The sequence below is a fragment of the Neolamprologus brichardi genome, chromosome 8 (assembly GCF_056152115.1).
Source record: "Neolamprologus brichardi isolate AB-2024 chromosome 8, ASM5615211v1, whole genome shotgun sequence".
NCBI classification, from domain to species: domain Eukaryota; kingdom Metazoa; phylum Chordata; class Actinopteri; order Cichliformes; family Cichlidae; genus Neolamprologus; species Neolamprologus brichardi.
Window position 1 is genome coordinate 15793018 of NC_142111.1, and position 19196 is coordinate 15812213.

The 19196-nt window shown below is 38.8% G+C and overlaps 2 protein-coding genes across 2 annotated transcripts; one reads left to right on the top strand and one right to left on the bottom strand.

Moving 5' to 3' along the window:
• Positions 1–2973: 2973 nt before the first annotated feature.
• Positions 2974–8133, bottom strand: LOC102795083 (C1q-related factor-like). Its single transcript, XM_006791144.2, has 2 exons — positions 7274–8133; positions 2974–4005 (listed from the first exon to the last, which is right to left on the bottom strand). Exons 1-2 carry the CDS (start codon positions 7919–7921, stop codon positions 3826–3828), a joined length of 828 nt encoding a protein of 275 aa, XP_006791207.1. The 5' UTR covers positions 7922–8133; the 3' UTR covers positions 2974–3825.
• A 1126-nt stretch (positions 8134–9259) lies between these two features.
• On the top strand, positions 9260–15085 carry LOC148101774 (uncharacterized). Its single transcript, XM_087845102.1, has 7 exons — positions 9260–9324; positions 9801–9863; positions 10146–10182; positions 11949–12915; positions 13235–13402; positions 13720–13815; positions 14297–15085. Exons 4-7 carry the CDS (start codon positions 11950–11952, stop codon positions 14627–14629), a joined length of 1563 nt encoding a protein of 520 aa, XP_087701228.1. The 5' UTR covers positions 9260–9324; positions 9801–9863; positions 10146–10182; position 11949; the 3' UTR covers positions 14630–15085.
• Positions 15086–19196: the final 4111 nt, after the last annotated feature.

Below are 19196 nucleotides of genomic sequence, written 5' to 3' on the forward strand. Positions count from 1 at the left end.
GCCTGTGTGGTGCTAAACTCGAGGGTTTACACAGAAAGAGTTTTTACCGGATAACCATCGGGTTGTTACTGAAAGCTTGAAAACATTCTGCAAGCAAAAATAGAACTGGATTTTGGACACAACGATAGCACCCACCCTCCTGGTGCCAAAGCCAAGAGAGCTTTCTATCGTCCAGGCTTGCTTTCACATTGAGCAGCACACTGCAAATGCACAAGAAAAAAAAGAGCGAAAAACAACCTTGTTTATGGTCGGTGGTGCCCTGTGAATAGTTTATAATGAAGCTTTCTGAGGAAAAATGCTTTTTGAGCTGAAAGGAAATGAAAAGTAACACATTTTTAGAAAGCGTACTTCTTCTGTACTTGTATAGATACTGCAAAAGTAAGATAACTGCCCGTATTATGGTCTTTTTCTCTTTTGAGAACCCTTATTATTTGCACCTTGTTCGGTGAAGTGTAGATTTTGAAAACTACTTTGTTAAACCCAAATAATACAAATACCTAAGAATTTTTTTGTGTGCAACTCGCACAACACGTCAGTGTGGGCACATTGGTGTGGGAGGAAGTGCACAGGAGAATAAAAGGCAATTTAGCTCAACATTTAAATTTGGTTGTCCCCCAGTGAGATAAGTGAGGATGTTCAAGATAACAACACCAAGGGCTCATTAATGTCACTTCAAACATTTCAGAGGAGGCGGTTTTCTCCAAGCCTAGCATTGTCCTGTCTCACGGAGACTTCAAAACACATGCAAGGATACACACACACACACAAATGATCCCAGAAACATGCACACGCACACTGCAGCAGCCTGATATGCCTCACCAACTGGCCCCTGCAAATGTCACGTTGAAGCCATGTCAGTTTACTGATAGGTCGGGCTGAGTAAATGAATCAAACGTTTCCTACAGTTACGTTTGCATAGGCTAAAGATTACCCAAATTAAAACAAGTCTGTAGCAGAAACTTAATCTTTAAAATCCTTCTACTTCTAAGCGATTAAACAGCCACAGTAAAAAAAAATAAAAGACTCTCAAAATATCCCCACAGCCTAGTCCAAGAGGCGAGGCTTGCGTCAACAAAAAGCAGCTTAAAGCACTTCTCAGCGCAGTGCTTATTTTTCAAACCTCGGACCTGCTGAAAGTTCGGGAGAGCGTGAGATGAAATGTGAGTCTAAGATTTAAACTGTGTGTATAGTCCAGATTTACAGAATTACAACACCGGCCCCCAGAGTGTCCTTGTTCTATTCTCCTCTTACATGTCGGTGTCTTGTTCAGGTAAAACCACCATTAAAAACCCCTTGAAGAGCACATCTGTGGTTCTTGGAAAATCGCAGAAGCTAGAAAGAAGATCATTCATTTGTAAGATGAAGACGCTGCAGAGGTTTCCAGATGATTCTGGTTGCCAGCGAGAGACTGTGACCTCAATAAATGACTTAAAAGAGCATGGGAGTCTAGCCAAACAAGACATTCATTTATATCCATTCAGTATGACGCAACACTTTGTCGTATTTGCCAACGTGATACCTTCACTTACGTTCTGGGAACAAAAGCAGAAAGAGTGAGCAGAAACAAACTGCCTGCCAGCGTTCTCAGGTGCATTTCCCCCCCTTTTGCTCTCTTTGCTCATGTTGAAGCAACAAATGCTGCTGAACCTTCAGTTCAATGCCATGTTTGTGCTCTCTTAAGCGTTTCTATGTAAAAATGGTTTCTGTGAGTTAGTCCTTTTCCCCCGAGGACGTCAGGAAAGTACAGATGTTGCCGACTCTAAAGCAGCGCTCAGCTCTGATGGTTTTAGCAGTGAAAGCTGTTTCTCGCAGACCGGGGGCGTTTGTCTTTGACATTGTGACATGAAGTCTCTAATTTGACTGCGTGCTCATGCACCCTGCAAGAAGAAAACAGCCTGAGCTAGTGCTCAACTGCCCCATGGCTTGGGTGACCTCTGCTTATGTATGGACCTTCAGTCCTAATTGTGTCTGGAGGAATTTTCCCGTCTTAAGACACATTTAAGTTAAGCCCAGAGAGCTTCCTGGCTTAGGAAAACACAACTCAGTGTAGCAATCAGGCTTCTTTCTATCATTTTAATCAAAACCATGCTATCATACCAATCAGAGAGGATATTCTGGAGGCAAAGAAGCCTATCACAGCCTTACCGTATGATCACAGTGGGTGATAGTCTCAGGTATAACCTTTTGGTTTAGGCTAAATGGTGCTGCCTGAGTAGGAACCGAGAAACACGGCACCCACTGGCTCGCTAGGCATTCATTAGCTCCTCCTAAGTAGAGCTCCTTCGAGCAACCATATATGATGGGTGGAAGAGACTCTGATTTTGATATTTAATTCTTCTTTCTGTGCTATTTAAGGGTTTTTACAATTATATCAACTTTTGCTTAAATTCGAAACTTCTTAACCTAGAGGCAGTTTTGTTGCCCGTGTCAAAGGCAACTTTTGTAATATCAAAGTGGCTCTTCAGAAAAGAAGGCAAAAAGAAAACAGGGTATTGGTTTTTACAGTTTGGGCCTCCAAGCTATTTTCTTGTCCCTGACACTTGTGTCACAGCAGAGGCTAATTTGCCCTGGATTACTTCGCGACGCTGATCTAAGCTTTGTCATGATACGTTCTAACACCCGTCCCCCTGTCTGTTTTTTCTTTCCCGCCATATCTCAGCGTCTCCACACCCATTAGAGGAAGAAACGCATCCCTCCTTTGATTGTGAAACACAATCATCTCCTGCTTCATTTGGCATTTAACACAGCTGTGATTCCCCCTACTTTCCCCCACAGTGATCGTCTTTGCGTTGATTGCCTCTCGCTGCGCTTGCGTGGCTCTCTCGTGTGTAACATTTGGAAGAATCAAGGCTGGTTTCGCCGAAAAGGGAGAGATCAGAACGGCTTATCAAAAAGTAGATGAGCTGAGTGATATTAACCACATAATATGTGAGAAAATGCAAAAGAAATTGAACTTTTAATGAAAAACCATGGACATTAAAATGAAAAGCAACAGCGGTAAATGCTTCCTACATGTAGCTATTTAAACTTTGTTTAAAATCACTATTTTTAACATTTTAGCAGTCGTTGCATGCATGAATTAACACTTTAACCGCTACGTGGTAAAATTGTACAACTACCTATTAGCAGTTTAGCTGTTTTTAAGGACACACAATAGGAAATACAGTGTGTGCAGTGCTGAAACTGCTCTTCCTGTGTTCAGACATTAAGATTCAATATCAAATTTACATTTTATACACTAACATTAAATATGATGAGCTGATATGATATGTGACACGATACATTTTGTGACACTGGCGGCCTTTCAAGCATCAAAATCTCATTGTGGCATCCAGTTTATGACAAATTATCATTTCTTGTGACAACATATGATTCGTCAGTCACTGGTGCACAACACTGTATAATACAAAGAGCATGAGAAAGAAACAAAATCGCAACATAAATCCAAACAGCACATTTACAAACACTGTAGTCACCACGACTGTGGGATTTTCAGACTTAAATTTTAAATGACAGCTCAAAAATGATGGCAAAGCTTCTGCACTGTCAGAGTTGTTACCGTATCTCAATATGACACGTGGCAGTGACTGACACCGTTACGTTGCTCGTGTCCATCAGAATAGCAGCATAGGCACCCTGTATACAATGGCATGTGGGCATGACAGTTAACCGATAGCCACAAATCCACAGCTATTATTACCGTATTAATGCTGATCTTAAATATCTAGCTGTGGATCAGTGGCTGTGGGCAACATTAACCTTACTCCACATCAGAAAGTGATCGTCTGCTGGCTGTGACCTTTCACCCCTCGTCCCGTCCAGTCTTCAGTCGGCATAGAGAATAAACCCTGAGAAGGTGCTGTACTTGTTGCTGTTGCCCCCATGAGCCTTTCCCCCATCCAGCTTTATGAAAACTTCATCACCTGCATCCAGATGAAGTATGACACTGTTGCTGGCATAGTCATAACTCTGGTCCTGGTCCTGGGCAATGGCGCTGGCCCTGACCTGGAATATGACACACACACACGCACAGAACCGAGGAAAGAGGAAGTGAAGAAATATAAATGCTTAAGAATGTTTTAGTAATTTTAATTGAATGTCATAAGTTATAACTAATAAAATCCCTTAAGATGACATGACTAAAGTCGATGAAGGTATTGAAAAAAATGCTTTTATTTTTTAAATATCAAATGACTTCCTGTTTTATAGCCTGGCATGTTTCTGCTCTGATTATGTTTATATTTATATGTGGACTTTTTTTTAATAGAAGAGGGGTTTTTTTGAGACTGACTTGTGTAAGCTTTATCCCTGTGGTGAATATCTTGTTCTTCTCTTATGACTCAGCTGAGAGGGTCAGGGTTGAGTCAGCCTGCCTCTGAGGAAGGATGGCAGTGCGTACTATCCCTTTGTCTCGCGTTCTTCTCTTACATCCACCTTTTTCTGAGTGGTGCACTGAAAATGTCATGTTTTCCCGAACATAAGTGTCACTGGGTGAAGAGAGGTAATTACTGCGATATTGAGCAACACACCCAAATCTCATTGCATGTCTGTGGTTTAAAAAAAAAGAAAAAGAAACTGCTTGTACACTTAGCCCCTCAAGGACAGATCCCTCCTAAGCTTTAGCTAATGTGTAATGAGCTGGGTTGCCAGATTGGCTGTTACGCTCTAACTTCACCAGATGAGCTAAACAAGTGTAATTCTTGCTTCAACCAGATTGTGGTAGAAAGTCCAGTTAAATGCCGTTAAAGCCATAAGAACATGAAACTGGTGATATTGCATTTTTAAAGTATTTTTACAGTAATAGTCATTCACAGTGGACATAAATGCCTTCTTTCACTTAGCTTTCAAACCCGGAAAAAGGTGCTTTAGATACATCTAAAGGACAACAGTCACTCTTTTAAGGATGCCAATGTTCACATTTTGGAAAGAGAAGACAGATAGTTTGAAAGAGGAGTCATTCAAGTATGTCCACTGTGAATGACCATCTTTCAACAGATCTGTCTGCCATCTATAATCCAGTTTTGAGATCCCTTTCCAGACACCTTAACACCCACTCACATCCTGGGGCTTTTGACTTCAGTAAATCACATGATAAGGTGGGGCTAGGTTTCAAAATGGGTTCACCCAAAACCTTGGCTGATTGTGACCCACACCCGTTTTCACACCTTGGCTTGTGTGATTAGGTAGAGTAGGTTTCTCCAACTCCAGGCTTCTTGGGCCGGTGTCCTGCAGGTTTTAGGAATCACCCTGGGTCAACACACTTCATTACCAGCCTCTGAAGAACTACAAGACATGTTCAGGAGGTAATTTAGCCACCGGCCCTCGAGGCCTGGAGTTGGAGACCCCTGAGGTAGAGGATAAATAGGGGGTCCATGACCCTCTTGGGGACACTCCCATAGGGCTTAAAATCTGGGACTCTCCACCAATTACTCTTAGAACTGAAGACGCTTCTCTGATAAGAAGTGAAACATCTTCAAGGAAACTTAAAGAAGTCCAGACGCTTTTCTTTCCAAGCTCCTTAAACTACGATGACCTGGACGACTGAGAACCTTCACAGACTGATAAACACGCCCCTGCTCCAACTTTTTAAAAACCTGTTTCTGATATCAAAGGTCAAACAAGGATAAATGTTTTTATGCTTTTTTTGGAACCAGAGTTGTATGTCTTGTGGCTGTGGGGCTCTGAAAAATGTTGAGCGACAGCATGACAGCATGATGATGGATTTCTGATACATGTGAGCAATGCAGCATAAATTCTCTTGGCTTCCACCCTCTGCTACACTGTAGCAGCAGCACGGTGTCTACAACTGACTGGCATTTTACTTTACAGCAGTTTATTACCATATCTCATGTTAAATATAATGGATAAAAGAAAGTGCCTCCTTTTTGCCTAATAAGTAGCAGGTAGTACTAAATAATTGGTTAATTGTTCATTTCTGTCATTGACTTTTCGTTTTTAATTCCACAGTGATATACCAAATGTCCTATTGAGCCCCAGCTCAATGAGCAATCATATTTTAGTGTCGTTGATGGTAGGAATAGCTTCTCTGTCTTCAAACTGGTTCACATTAATAAATACTATTGGTTCCGCAGTTTAGGTTGTTTTATAGCTGCTTTAATCAAATCCATGTTTATATGATTTCTGTTGTTCTCTTGAAACAGAGTACACCACATACAGACTTTGACTGGCTGTGTGGTGAGTGTGGTGCAGCCATAAGCATAGACATTTATAGAATTCATGTACATAAGCAGGTTATGGTTTATCTGAGTATATAAAATGTGTTAAATGTTAAATTTCTGTCTCTTTTCCAATCACCACTTAAGAAAGCAAATATGAAGGAGTAGATATCAGTAATATCTATTTGCATCTGTTTGCACTGAAACTGTGGTTACAGTATGTTCATCAGGTGTGGTTTTGTTGTCTCAGGTTCTTTTTTTCCTTGTGAAAAAAAACACATTTTCTGGTTATAATACAAACCATTATAGCCACAAAAGGTTTTTATTGTGGTGTAGCTTGTATTCATCTGAAAGTGTATTTGATGTCCTGCATCAAAAGTATGGAAACAAATCTGAATCTACACTTCTTTTAAAGAATCGAAACTAAAATTGATGCGCTGTTGTGGTGAAGTATGTTGTGATGTAGATGTGCTTGTGTTATTGCATCCACCTTAAGTGCAGCCTGCTGCAGTCTGGATGTGGTGTTGGCAGTAAAGTTTTAAGGTTCAGATGTGCAAGGTGTCATCACCCAGGGGCCTTAAAGACATTACAAAATTAGCCATGAATATAGCAAATATCATCACTGGATACTGAAACGCATTCGCCTGACAGGCTGTCTGATAACGTTTACCAGCACATCATTGCATCCACGAAGTTTGTTGTATTTCAAAGGGCACCAGCTTTGAACTAGCCACTACCCCGGGCTGTGTTTTGAAGTGTGCAGAGTGGAGATAGTGCTGTCCTCCTTCCACTCACTTCAGCTTGTACATCATTGCATGTGTAATAATCACAGATACACAATCTGGCAACATGCCACTATGTGTTGTCATTATACTGGACTGTAACACCAGACTAAATCAGAGCCAAATCACTATACACATGAATGCTCGACTACTCAATTTAGTCTGCCAGCATACTGGTAACACTCTTCCTTGAGTATTTTGATGTGGGTTCATCCCAGTAATAATACTTTTCTTTTACAAATTTTACCTTTACACATTTTTAAATTATTAATTGGGGCTTTAAACACAAGGTGATAAATTCAAAGGCATACCCACCAGGCCATTTTTGATCAGGTCAGCCCACATGCTAGTGCCGTCTCCTCCCCTCATCAGCACATTGTAGATGAAAAAGTAGGTGCCAGGGATCTTACAGGTGAATTTGCCCGTCGCGCCTTCATAGTTACCACCAATGTTAGTCACCACGTCATCAAAGCGCAGTATATCATAACCTTCTTGAGGGTTTCGTAGTCCTGCATAAAATGCCACCCGAGGAGTGGTATTGTATGTAGTTGTACTAACTGCCCCTTTACCCCCTAAACCTAGGATCCCTGTCCGTACAATGTCCACAGCATCTCCGGGTGGTCCTTTAGGTCCTGGTGGTCCTGGCTCTCCGGGTGGACCCGGGGGTCCAGGCTTGCCGGGACGTCCTGGTTTCCCTTGCGGGCCGTGAGCACTGTACGTGGGCAGCGGTGGACCGATGCTGTGATCACTCAGATCGTCCTCGTTTTCCACCTGTAAGACTGTAGGTGCTGTATCTGTGCCTGTGTGCACACCTTGGCCCGTGGTGCCCGTGCTGGGAAATGGGTCACAAACCATGCGGCAGGTGCCCAGCATCTCGTAGTGGCTCGTGCTGTCATCTATACCACCTGTGCCAACAGAGCTGACCAACACAGGGATGAGGACGACCAGAACCAGGACCAGCATGACCCCCACAGCAGCTGCCACCAGGGTCTTCCGCCCGATGCTCAGCCTGGGAAGGGGCTGCGCTGCCAGCGTGGAACTCTCCGGGGTGGAAATGGTGACTGCGGGGAGTGCGTCCACCTGGCAAAACGCAGATACAATGAGGATCCCCGATAGTGGAGATGGTGCCCAGGGAGAGCCGGAATAAGTGTGTGACAGAGCTGTGTAGGAGTAAGGGAGAGGGAGAGGAGCAAGGGACCAAAGTGATCAAGTGAAGAGAGAAACTGAGAGAGTGAGGAGAGAGAGTAAGAGGAGAGGCGGAGGGAGAGAGTGAGACAGCTTGAGAGGGGAAAAAAGAGAAGAGAGGAGTGGAGAGAGTGAGCCACCATTTGAGTCAGGGCTGGGGAGGGCGCTTTCCAACTGGCAGATGTGTAAAGCCAGAGAAGACAGGAAAAAGCTGCGGGATGTATACAGAACAAGAACATATCATCATAAAGAGAAATACATTTTGCTTGAAAAATTAAAATAAGAAAATTTCTGAGTAACCGCTGACATTTCTATCCACCAGGTGTGCAAGTGATGTCAAATTATTGGCACAGATTTTGTGCAGGGTGTTTTTCCTCATTTTAAATCCAGTGCAATCAGTTGGAGCTCTTCCATAATGGACTAATTCCAGGTACCTGTATTCAGTCAAGCTATGACCTTCAGACTAATTTTAAAACATAAGATTCAGAATCTTGTAAGTAAATAAATTTGCTCTGTTTTAAGATTAGCCTTAAAATTTCTATTAGCTGTAGTGAGTTTTGACTCTTAAATGTAATTACTGAAGCCTAGAGCTTTGGCAGCATCGCTTCAACAGACATAAGTAGAGAAAAATGACATATGTACTTTGACAGCAAAATCATTGCATTGAAGTCGGCATCAGCTCTGACATTAAAAGGAGATCATCCTTTTCCCCCCACTGTGTATGTCGAGCAGCACTCTCCTGATTCTTCTAATAATCCACAGGTATTTCCCCACCAGCATTGTTTTTCACCTCCTCTCCAGAGGTGTTCCCTGAGTAGAGATGTAGCTATGCAGGGATGCAATTTCTGAATACTATATCATACACTGTAAACCCCAACAGTATACCTGACTTATAAAGTTTGTGGATACAACAATTGAAATTCGTCACAAAGTTGAAACAACTTAAAACTTTTCTGTTCTGTTAACGATTCAAACAGTTATAATTGTACATGGCTTAGAAGTTAAGAGTAAATACTGCTTTTTTAATTATGATTTTTGAGTAAATGTTTTTTTTTCGAGCTCCGCATGTTTACGTCATGACGTCATGACGTTTTCTCTCTAACCTGAACTACGTTGACAGAAAATTCTGTTCAATATGGCTGCCCTTTTCGAGCGACTGGAGCGCACATTTGGAGAAACTTGTAAGTAAAACGGAACCTTCGTTATGTTTATTTTTTCTGTAAAAAAGCAAGTATATTAATATGTTGAAGCCAGTAACTTGTTTTCGAATGCGCTTTTGTGTTAAACAGCACAGACCCAGGTAGTGAATAGTTGTTCGCGGTTGTTCGCGCTCTTTTTCAAACCGATGATGTCGTCATTTTTACAGTTTTAACCGATTAAAACACAGTTTTAATAAGAATTGCACATAAAGAAAGTGTCTTAGTGATATTTTAACGACCCATTGCCAACGCAAGAAAGTTGGCGTTTTTACAACAGCAGCCTCATTGTTCGGCAGGGGTTTTTTTTCTTCTCATTAGCATTGTTCAAAAGTGACTTAGCTAGCAGTGGCAACTTCTATCTTAAACAATTAAAAGTAATACCCAGATTGAAATATAGCAAGGTGTTGTATATTTAGTGTGCTGATAAGGTTTTCAGTATTTTTATTTTTTATTCCAAGGCTGAAGACCGAAGAAAAAAACTTCAGACTGCAAGTAATTTCAGGTGGAGACAGCAAACACAGGTGAGTTGAAAGATCTATTGAAGAGTCCTTTCTTCATGGCCATTAAAACATTTGTAGGTTAAAAGACCTGTTTTTTTTTTGTTTTTTTTAATCATGCCCCTGCTTTGTCACACTGAATCCTGTTGAAAAGATATATTTTCATGGCTCCCCCCATTACCATTACCTGTACTTCTTTCAACCGGTCTATTTTATTTTGTGACATTAACATCTTAAATGTACCCCGCCAGTATAATTATTAATAGCTGTGCTATTATTTATAATGCATCTTTTTATCATGTGCAGATCTACCAAGGGTCGGTGGCACAGTTCAACTTTTGTGGTAAGTTATAACACTTCATATTTAGTCACATAAGTAAGTTGTTTCATCAGTTGTTGAGTTCTTATAAAATAATTTTGTATAATTGTACAAAATTACTGAGGATACATCCAATGTGTAAATCCCAATCAACAATTTTACTGTGATATTTGCTCACGTTTAGAGAATCTCCATTATATTGGTTACTGAGTTTCCATTTTTTTTTTAGGGCCAAATTTGTATTAAAAATTTATATTTTCATGTGATGTGAAAATACTCAATCATTTTTAATTTTTAAAAGAAACCATTCATTAAGTCCCTTAAAGTGCAGATTTCAGTAGTTGCTGAAATGCATATAAAATGTCCCCCAAAAACCGTCTTCATACGTTGATTTGGGTATTTCAAAATTAAAAATGTTTAGAAACCCAAATTTTGACTGAAAGTTTCATAATCTGGACGTGTGATGTAACTGAAGGGAGTTGTATGTTATGCGCTGTTGGCAGTAGGTGGTGTTCGTGAGCGTTAGTGTGTTTACTATGATTATATTGCATTCATTTTTCTTAAAAATACAAAATTATTGTGTTTGTGGAAGCTGTACAAACACCAGCCTGTGTGTCAGGACTAGGGCTGGGTATCGTCACTGATTTCGTGAATCGATTCAATTCCGATTCACAAGGTCCCAAAACGATTCAATTCGATTTGAATCTGGGAAATTTTGATAGTCAGAAATATTATAATTCAGAACAGTATATTTACATATTTTTGTATCTATAAAAAAGAAGCTGACACACGCAAGACTTTATCAAAGGTGTGAGCATCACAGCAGATGCCATTGTGTCAAAGTAGCTGAAGATAAAACACAGAAAAACATGAAGGCGATTTTCCTGGCCTGGGATTTTATAAAAATATTCTGCAGTACATCAAAAACGAAAGAAAACCATTAATCAACATATGAACATTACCTCTGATGTTAGAGCGGTTTTATTAGAGACACGGCTTATGGTTTTGCATAATTTTAAAAAGTTTAAATTTGTTCAGTATTGAACGGCAGAAATTAGGTTTTCTTTTCGGAAGTATATAAAACAAAGAAAAAAAAACGTTGGCCGACAGCGCTGTAAACAACGGTAGACTTGTGCGTAACAAGCAAGCGAATAATGCAGAAAACAGATTTTTAGACGGGAAACTGTTCTTGAAGTACAGGGAGAGAGAGAGAGCTGTGCATCGTGGTCGAAGCAAAACAGTAAAAGTAAGAGTGAATACATGACGATGTTTATGTGAAGTGTAGTTTGGATCTTCTTTTGCTGCTGGTTCGGTCAATATTGTTTGGAGAGACATCAAACTAACAGCTTTAGAATCAGCGCATAAAGGGCGTGAACACAAAGCGCGGACCCGCCGACAGATCAGAATCAGCGAGCTGTCGGCTTTCAGCCCCGACTGTGAGAAAGGCGACATCTAACTGATTCTGATCCGCGGGTTGCGCTGTGTGTTTAAGTCTTTGTGCAGAATCGGTGTTCCTGCTCTCATTTACTGTCTTAGCTGTTTGGTGGTTGTTGAAATTTTGTGAGATTTCACCAGAGATTCTGGCATTTCGGGCAAAATAAATTTATATAAAAAAATTGATTCAGGATTTTAATGAATCGATTTTACGTTATCCAAGCCAGAATCGATTTTAATCGATGAATCGATTATAAAAACCCACCCCTAATAATAAGGTTAATGGTATGATGTACAGTGTTTATGAGACGATTCATTTTTTTAAAAATCATCTCCATTCCTTGTTTTATTCATAGGATGATGGCAGTATCCCAAAAGTTCCTGCTGAGAGTTCACCTCACCACAGATGTTGTTGTGAAGGTTTCTCTAACTAAGCGGCCTGAGTCGGTGGAAGAACTAATCACCATACTCCGAGAGAAGCTCAACCCTAGGCTGGACTTTGAGTTTACCTTACAATATGAAGACCCCGACTTTGATGGGCAACTTACCTGCCTACTGGATATTCAAGAGTTGCCGGAGAAGGGCACACTAAAAGTAGTGAGATCTGAAAGTGATGTCAGTTCTTGTGCAAGTTCTGATACAGACATCCTTCCTCATGTGCCTTTAGCTCGGCGTCTGAAGTGTTGGCCTGACACTTTCCCAGTACCTACCTTTTCTTACGAAGTTGAACATCTACTTGAGGAGGGAAATAGAGCCTTTGAGATGTCTGGAAAACATCTGAAGTTGACTCGAGCCCAAAAGCACAACATCTTGGAGACCATGGCTTCAGCGATGCACACCTTCAAAGCCTATCCGAGTGATGGAGATGTCGGTTTGGCAGCAGAAGCTCTTGTTACCACTCATCCATGTCTTAAAGAGCCTGGAAGTAGGAATGGAAGTTATGGTTGGAAGACCAGTTTAAAATTCAAGATGGGAAATTATCGCACCAAGCTAGCCAGATCTGGATGTGTGGAGGTGTCTGTCAACGCTGGCAGGAGGAGTGTTAACAACCCTGAAGGAGAGCACCCCCACTCAAACATAAAAAGAGCCAGTAGAGCTGAGGTGAACTACCTCCCAAACTTTCCAAGAGGAGAAGATCAGGTCAGTTTGGAGGATATGAGAGTCCAGATAAAAAATGAGGTTGAGAAGACTGAGCCCAACAAAATAATGATTGAAAAACTGATGCAGACTACCTTTCCACTTCGTCGCCATGAAATTGTTCAAGACAACCCAATGGTAAAGAACTTCTTAGAGAAATGGCCTGCTCTGCTATTTGACTCTCAGGTATCTGTGCTTTGATTTTTTTTTTCTTCTTCAGTTTAACATGAAACAATGCAAGTTCAGCAGATCTCTTCAGATTCAGATAATAAATAAATAAATAACAAATAAATAAATAATAGATAACAAACAAAAATATATTTCAGCTTTGTGATACACTTGTGCTTGTGGTTCGGGTCCAATTTAAAAAAAAAAAAAAAAACTTAATAGGACATCTATAAAACAAGGTTAGACAGAAGTTGGGCAATTCCTCTTTAATGATAAGATGTAAATTTGGTCAGTAATTTGGCTTCATGTTGATGTTTTTGTTCCTGTTTTATTTTAGATTTGTGCTGAGTTCCACCGAGTCACAAACATCAACCTGCGGAACCAGTTCTACGCTGAACTTGACAGACACACACCACGACTCATGGCTCTATACAGACAGAAGGCTGCACGGACTGGCAAGATATCGGAGGCTCTGCGAACCATCCTGAATCATTATGATCTTCAGGTGAATATTGATAATGATAAAATTAACACAAATTAAAAGTTTCACTGATAAAAACTCAATTTTTCCTTGCTTTGAACATCTGTGTTCTATACAGATTACAGCTATGATCTGTTATTATTTTAAAATACTGTGTAGGATTTTTGTCAAACGAGTAAGATACAGACTCTTTGTCATAAGAGACAGAAAGGTTGTCTTAAAAGAAATGTCTCCAAAATTATGTAGAGTCACATGCCATGCAGTTTCATAAACATGTATTCTCCCCAAAGAATGACACCTGAAAACTTTGTGTTCAATGAACTTTTCTTTTCCCTTTTTAGGAGGCGCCTGATGTCAACGTGAAACGCACTGCAGTGCTTCGTGCCCTTCCTGTATACCTGCGGGAGGAGGACCCAGAATTCTTTAAGACATGTAATGTAAGTGTATTTTTGCATCACTTAAATTCTGCCAGTGAGATAAAACACCATGTTTTTTTTTTTAAAATACAATTTAATACCCTAGCAGCTACCAAATTGTACAAGCAAAATACCCTCTCTTTAGAAAACCCTCACACACACACACACAGTCAGGAGCAGGGCACAGGCGTATCACAGCACTTCGGCTACGCTGCAGGTGGCCCCAAAAACAAGGCTGAAGTCAAGATTTAGTTTCTTTTTGAGATAAAGTCATACAATAAAAAATTACTTCTTTTTTTTTTTTTTTTTTAGAAAAATAACAAACATACTAATTATGTAATGACAGAAGCTAACGCGTTAATGTACATTTTTCAAAAAAGTAGAGTACCCTAACCCGTTACAAAGTAACCCACTACACTGCTGAATTTTTTGCTAGATTACAGGTCTTCCTTGTCACATTCTCTCAAACCAACCTTACTTATTGATACTGTGTCTATTCCAGGCGGACACATTGGATGAGTCGACCCTCATTGACACTCCAGTTGCCCTTCTCACAGTGGTTACCGACGGCACTTCCCAGACCAGTTCTGTCCATTTTACTTCCTCAAGCATGGCCGTTGTGGTGGAAGGCGACTTGGTGATGCGTGATATTCCCAGATTTGCAGATGCATTTGCCTTATTGTTTGGCTTGATCTATGTTCTGCATTTAGACTACCCCAGGAAGCTGGTTCACACATTTACCTTTGTCCAAAAAATCTTCATGGGGCTTGATGACGGCAAACCCCTGAAACCCTGCCTACATGCTCTTAAAAATGATTTGTTGCTGAAAGAGTAGTTTTGGAAGGAATATAAGGCAATGTTTGTTAGGACATGCACTCTGTTACTGAGCACTTTGTTTGAAGCACTTTATTTAAAGCACTTTAAGTTTACTACAGGCTTTGGGTGGATTTAACTCCATCAGTTTACCTAATTTTCCTATACTTGCCTGCCTGTTCTTGTTATTTGGAAGATGATCATCTTTATTTGTATCCATTTTTAAAAATTGTTTTTCATTTCTTTTTCAAACAAAAGTGATTAGTATTTGAATTTTTATTTTGAATTTTTGTGTATTTTGAGAAAGATGCTATTAGGACTGATGTTGTCCTTTGTGATTTTACAAAAAGATGTTCTACACCGAATTTATAATGCTCACTTTATGGTGCCCATGTCCATGTTAATGGTTTTATAAAAACATTTGTGATGTTTTTACATTTCCATAAAAAAATGTTAAATAAACAAAATGTAAAGTAAATGAATTTCTCTAATTTTTTTTACTAGTCTAAACTCAAACATTTAAAAATAAATATCTTTTAATTAATAATCATATAATTTGCATTTAGGTTGTAATATAATTGCATTGTGTTGGATCAAAATAGTAAACTACAAAAAACACAAAAATATTAAAATTAAAGTATATAGTTTTTAAGTAAAGCTCAATTAATAAAATAAAAATATAATTTAACATTTTTAAGTTAACAATAAATACAAATTTTGAGTACCCCCATACTTAGAAGAGATGAGTTTGTGTACTTAAAACTTTTGAGGTAATCAGTTTCCACAAATGTTTTAAGTTCAGTGAACTGATTCGGGTTTACAGTGTACTCTGTAGTGTTCTTCTAGTTGAATGGACCCTAAAAACCTCCAAAGACTGTTCAGTCCATCAATGCTGTCTGCTTTAATGCAAAGTAGCAGCTCTGCTCTAATCTCCCTCCAGATGTCTCATTCCTTCTCTAAAGCTGAGCACAGTCACCCTACAGGAAAACTGATTTTGGCCATTTCAGGCACAAATGAAAGTGATCTGAATTGTATGTATGGCCACATATACTGTGTGGGGATTTTTGGATCAGTATGTTGGACAGTGCTCTCCAACAGCTTGACAAACGAGGGAAGAATTTGGAAGAATCTGATGTTCATCCCTCCAGTATGGTTCAGCGTCACGGAGAATCAGTGCCAAGCCACATTAAACTAGCTTGGGTGGCACATGATGGCCTAACTCAGACACTTGTTTGGTTATTTGATGCTGTTTTCTTTGTGCATTCTTTGTGTTTTCACCAATTTGAAGCTTGTTTTTCCAGTTTGCCATTTGATTCACTTTTATTTTAGCTGAGATTTAAATGACTGAGACACCATCACTCTGAGCCTACAAAATAACTTAAGTTTATCATCCCGTAAAATTCATTTTACATACTTAAACTTGAGTTTGTAGCATTAATTTACATGAGAACTCGATGTTTTATGGTAAATTAAAAGTATTTCCACGTGAAAGAACAATTAAATTATCAAATGTTATGGTCAAGCATTACTGTAATATAAATAATCAGGCTTAAAAACATCAAATAATTGCTTTTATTAGTAATATTTTTTCCTTTTTTAAACATTAAGAAAAATTCTGTACAGAATATGCATTTCTAGCTTTACTTTTCTCTAATTTTACCCGTTTTTGTCAATAATTTAAAAAAGATACAGAACTACTAAAAATAAAATCTGTGAAATTACAGTAATGAACAGTAATTATAGCTGTTTTCAATAATAAAAACTGTGTTTTGACTAGAACTTAACAGTTTTATCTAAATAAACACTGCATAGGGTGTTAAATTTTGCAACTTTGTTTTTATAGTCTTTTATGTGGAATCTTAAATAAAAAGGTAATTTACATTTTTTTTCATGTTATTTTACCTCACATGTGTTATATGTAACAATATAATATATTTTACATATATTTATGTTTGCAATTTTTTTCATTTGTTTATAAATAATTTTGTAAAATTTAACAGAAAAAAATGCTACTGTCACTGTTACTACTGTTACTAATTTTTAACATAGTTTTCAACATATTATCTTTACATGATGAGAAACTCCAAACTGTTTTAGTCACAACATGTCACTATATTATAATTCTATATATCATGAAGGTTTATGTTTCTTTCAGTTTGTGGATAACTCTGTTTACATCCTTTGAATTAAACACTAAATACTGTTTTGGGAAACCATCCTGCAGCAGATGTAGGTGTTTCCATTTATTTGTTCAGGCCAAATGTCACATACCCAGAGAACTGCCCTGAAATCACATTCTGATGGGTTCATGTCTTTAGTGACTGTATATTTGCTGTCTCAGTGCAGCTGGGTCAAATGTCTTTTTCACTGTCTCTTCCTCCTTACATGGGGCTGCAAGCTTATCCCTGAATATATCTGTGCAATCACACTGTAAGTGTAGCTTCTACTGGCTAATACTGGAATATATAAAAAGAATCTAAGTAAACCATTATTATGCGTATGTTTAAAAAAAGACACTTCAAATATTGGCCCACAATGGCCTAAAACACTAAAAAAGTAGCACAGCTATTCTAATTACATGGAAACAATATGGTTTCAGTTCACTGTCTCTTTGTACTGTGAGGTGATATTACCTGACCTCCCCAGTCTGCTAAAGAATGTATTTATGCCTCATTTGCTTTATAGTTCAAGTCCTCCATACCACATAAACCTGCTGTGTTCATATGGTAGCTTACATAATAGCCAGTCATAAGCCTTGGTGCTCGGTGTTTAAGCTGTTAAGCTGTTTGCTGTGCCGTGCATGGTGTATCCTTTGTAAATGTGTTGCATTTAAGTATTAGAAATGCAGTGCTTAAAAAACCCAGAAGGTTTATTTTAAAATCTAGTCAAGCTTCTACATTTCCACATGTTGTAAATTATGACATGTGACAAAATGTGGATTGAAATATGCCAAATATATATCTTTAGTTTTCCAATAGATGTAGCAGTGGCATGAAGAACATCATCCAGAATGCTCCACGTATCTTAATAACCCACAAACATGATGTATTTTAGATACAGTCTATCCAACATACACAGAAAATCAACTATTCTGCTACCAATTAACCACCTGATTTAACTACAAAACAAACCGTGTCACATTGATGCGAGCTGCATAAACGTGACTGCATACACGTGGCTGAATTATAACATGTATGAATATGGAACAATTGTAAAGTGAGACTTGAGTTTCATTGGAGTAATATAAGCAGAGAATCATTTTGTGAGTCCCCTCTGCATTTTGATGGCACCGTTTTCTCGGGACATGACAATGGCTCTGAGTCACACACCTCAAGCAGCGCTTTCTTGCTGAGTCTCTCTAGCTCATGACACAACACACTAAATCAGAGGGATGACCATTAACTCAGGAATATGAACACAAACTCAGTTTTACTGATAACATTTTGTGTTTTTAAATTCTTCATATGAAATTTGGTCCAGGGAGATCGCATGAGAAATAAATTGTTGTTGCGAGCACATAGCACAAGAAGTCAACAAACAATCAACCGGGATTCACTTAAAAAAAATCATCAAAGTCTTTAGAAAATGGATGCATTCGTATAAATACCAAAATTTCTGCCCTCTGACATTGTATAGTTTTCTCCAACAACTACCTCACGATTTCTCATTCATTTGCAGACTTTAGTACCCTCATGTGGTCTTTTCAAAAATTACAACATGTGTTACCTCCACATATCCATTCCCACATTTCTAACATGTTTATATTTAGCAGGTCATGTTTGTCTTCATGCTTTAAGGTCAGCTTTTAACATGAAGCACTGATGATAGTGGTTTTGGAGGAAATGTCTGGAAGTTTATTGGATTCAAAATTGATAATTAATACAAGGACATACATATGAATCATCAAGCATTTTTTATTTAAGCAGTTATATGTGTTCATTGGTTCACATTTCCATGCTGAGAAACACAAATGTAGATATCAACCAGTTCATCACATTCACTCTCATTCATCCACATTTTGGGAAAAGATGTTCTTAGACTTAACTTGTGTCTTGATGCTGCTGTTGATATCAGTTCACCTTTGCATAGGTCAAAAAGCAAATGTTTTTGAATTATGGACAAAATAAGGATTGCTTTTCCTTGGACTTTCTGCTAAGTGGGACTAAAGTATGCCTTCATTGTTTATTGTTTATTGAAAATATACATACTCAGATCATTTGACTTGCTATAAAATAGTAACACGGATGTATTTTGTAATGGCTATATTCTGTTCTCAAGAGTTATATTAAATTCCAATGCGCTGACTGCATTTAATTCTTTGAGCCAGAAGATGGCGCCCGGGCATTATTAAAAAGGCATCCCACAACAAACAGCAAGGCCATGCTGAAGCCAGTGGATTGTCAAAGTAAATCATAATTAAAACTATTTGGGTTATTTTTTACAAAACATCCATATATAGCAAAACGATCTCTCTCTATATTTCCTGCAATGTGCAGTCTGGACATTTATGATATTTACGATTGCAATCCCCTTAAACACCATGCAGCAGCAGGGCTCAGGTATCTATAGAGTAGCAGGGCAGCAGAAGG

Coding starts and splice junctions, on each gene's coding strand:
- LOC102795083 (XM_006791144.2), bottom strand. CDS start 7,921: ATGCTGGTCCTGGTTCTGGTCGTCCTCATCCCTGTGTTGGTCAGCTCT. Junction 4,006..7,273: donor ACCTGATCAAAAATGGCCTG/GTGGGTATGCCT, acceptor GTCATATTCCAG/GTCAGGGCCAGCGCCATTGC.
- LOC148101774 (XM_087845102.1), top strand. CDS start 11,950: ATGATGGCAGTATCCCAAAAGTTCCTGCTGAGAGTTCACCTCACCACA. Junction 13,403..13,719: donor TGAATCATTATGATCTTCAG/GTGAATATTGAT, acceptor TTCCCTTTTTAG/GAGGCGCCTGATGTCAACGT. Junction 13,816..14,296: donor AATTCTTTAAGACATGTAAT/GTAAGTGTATTT, acceptor TGTCTATTCCAG/GCGGACACATTGGATGAGTC.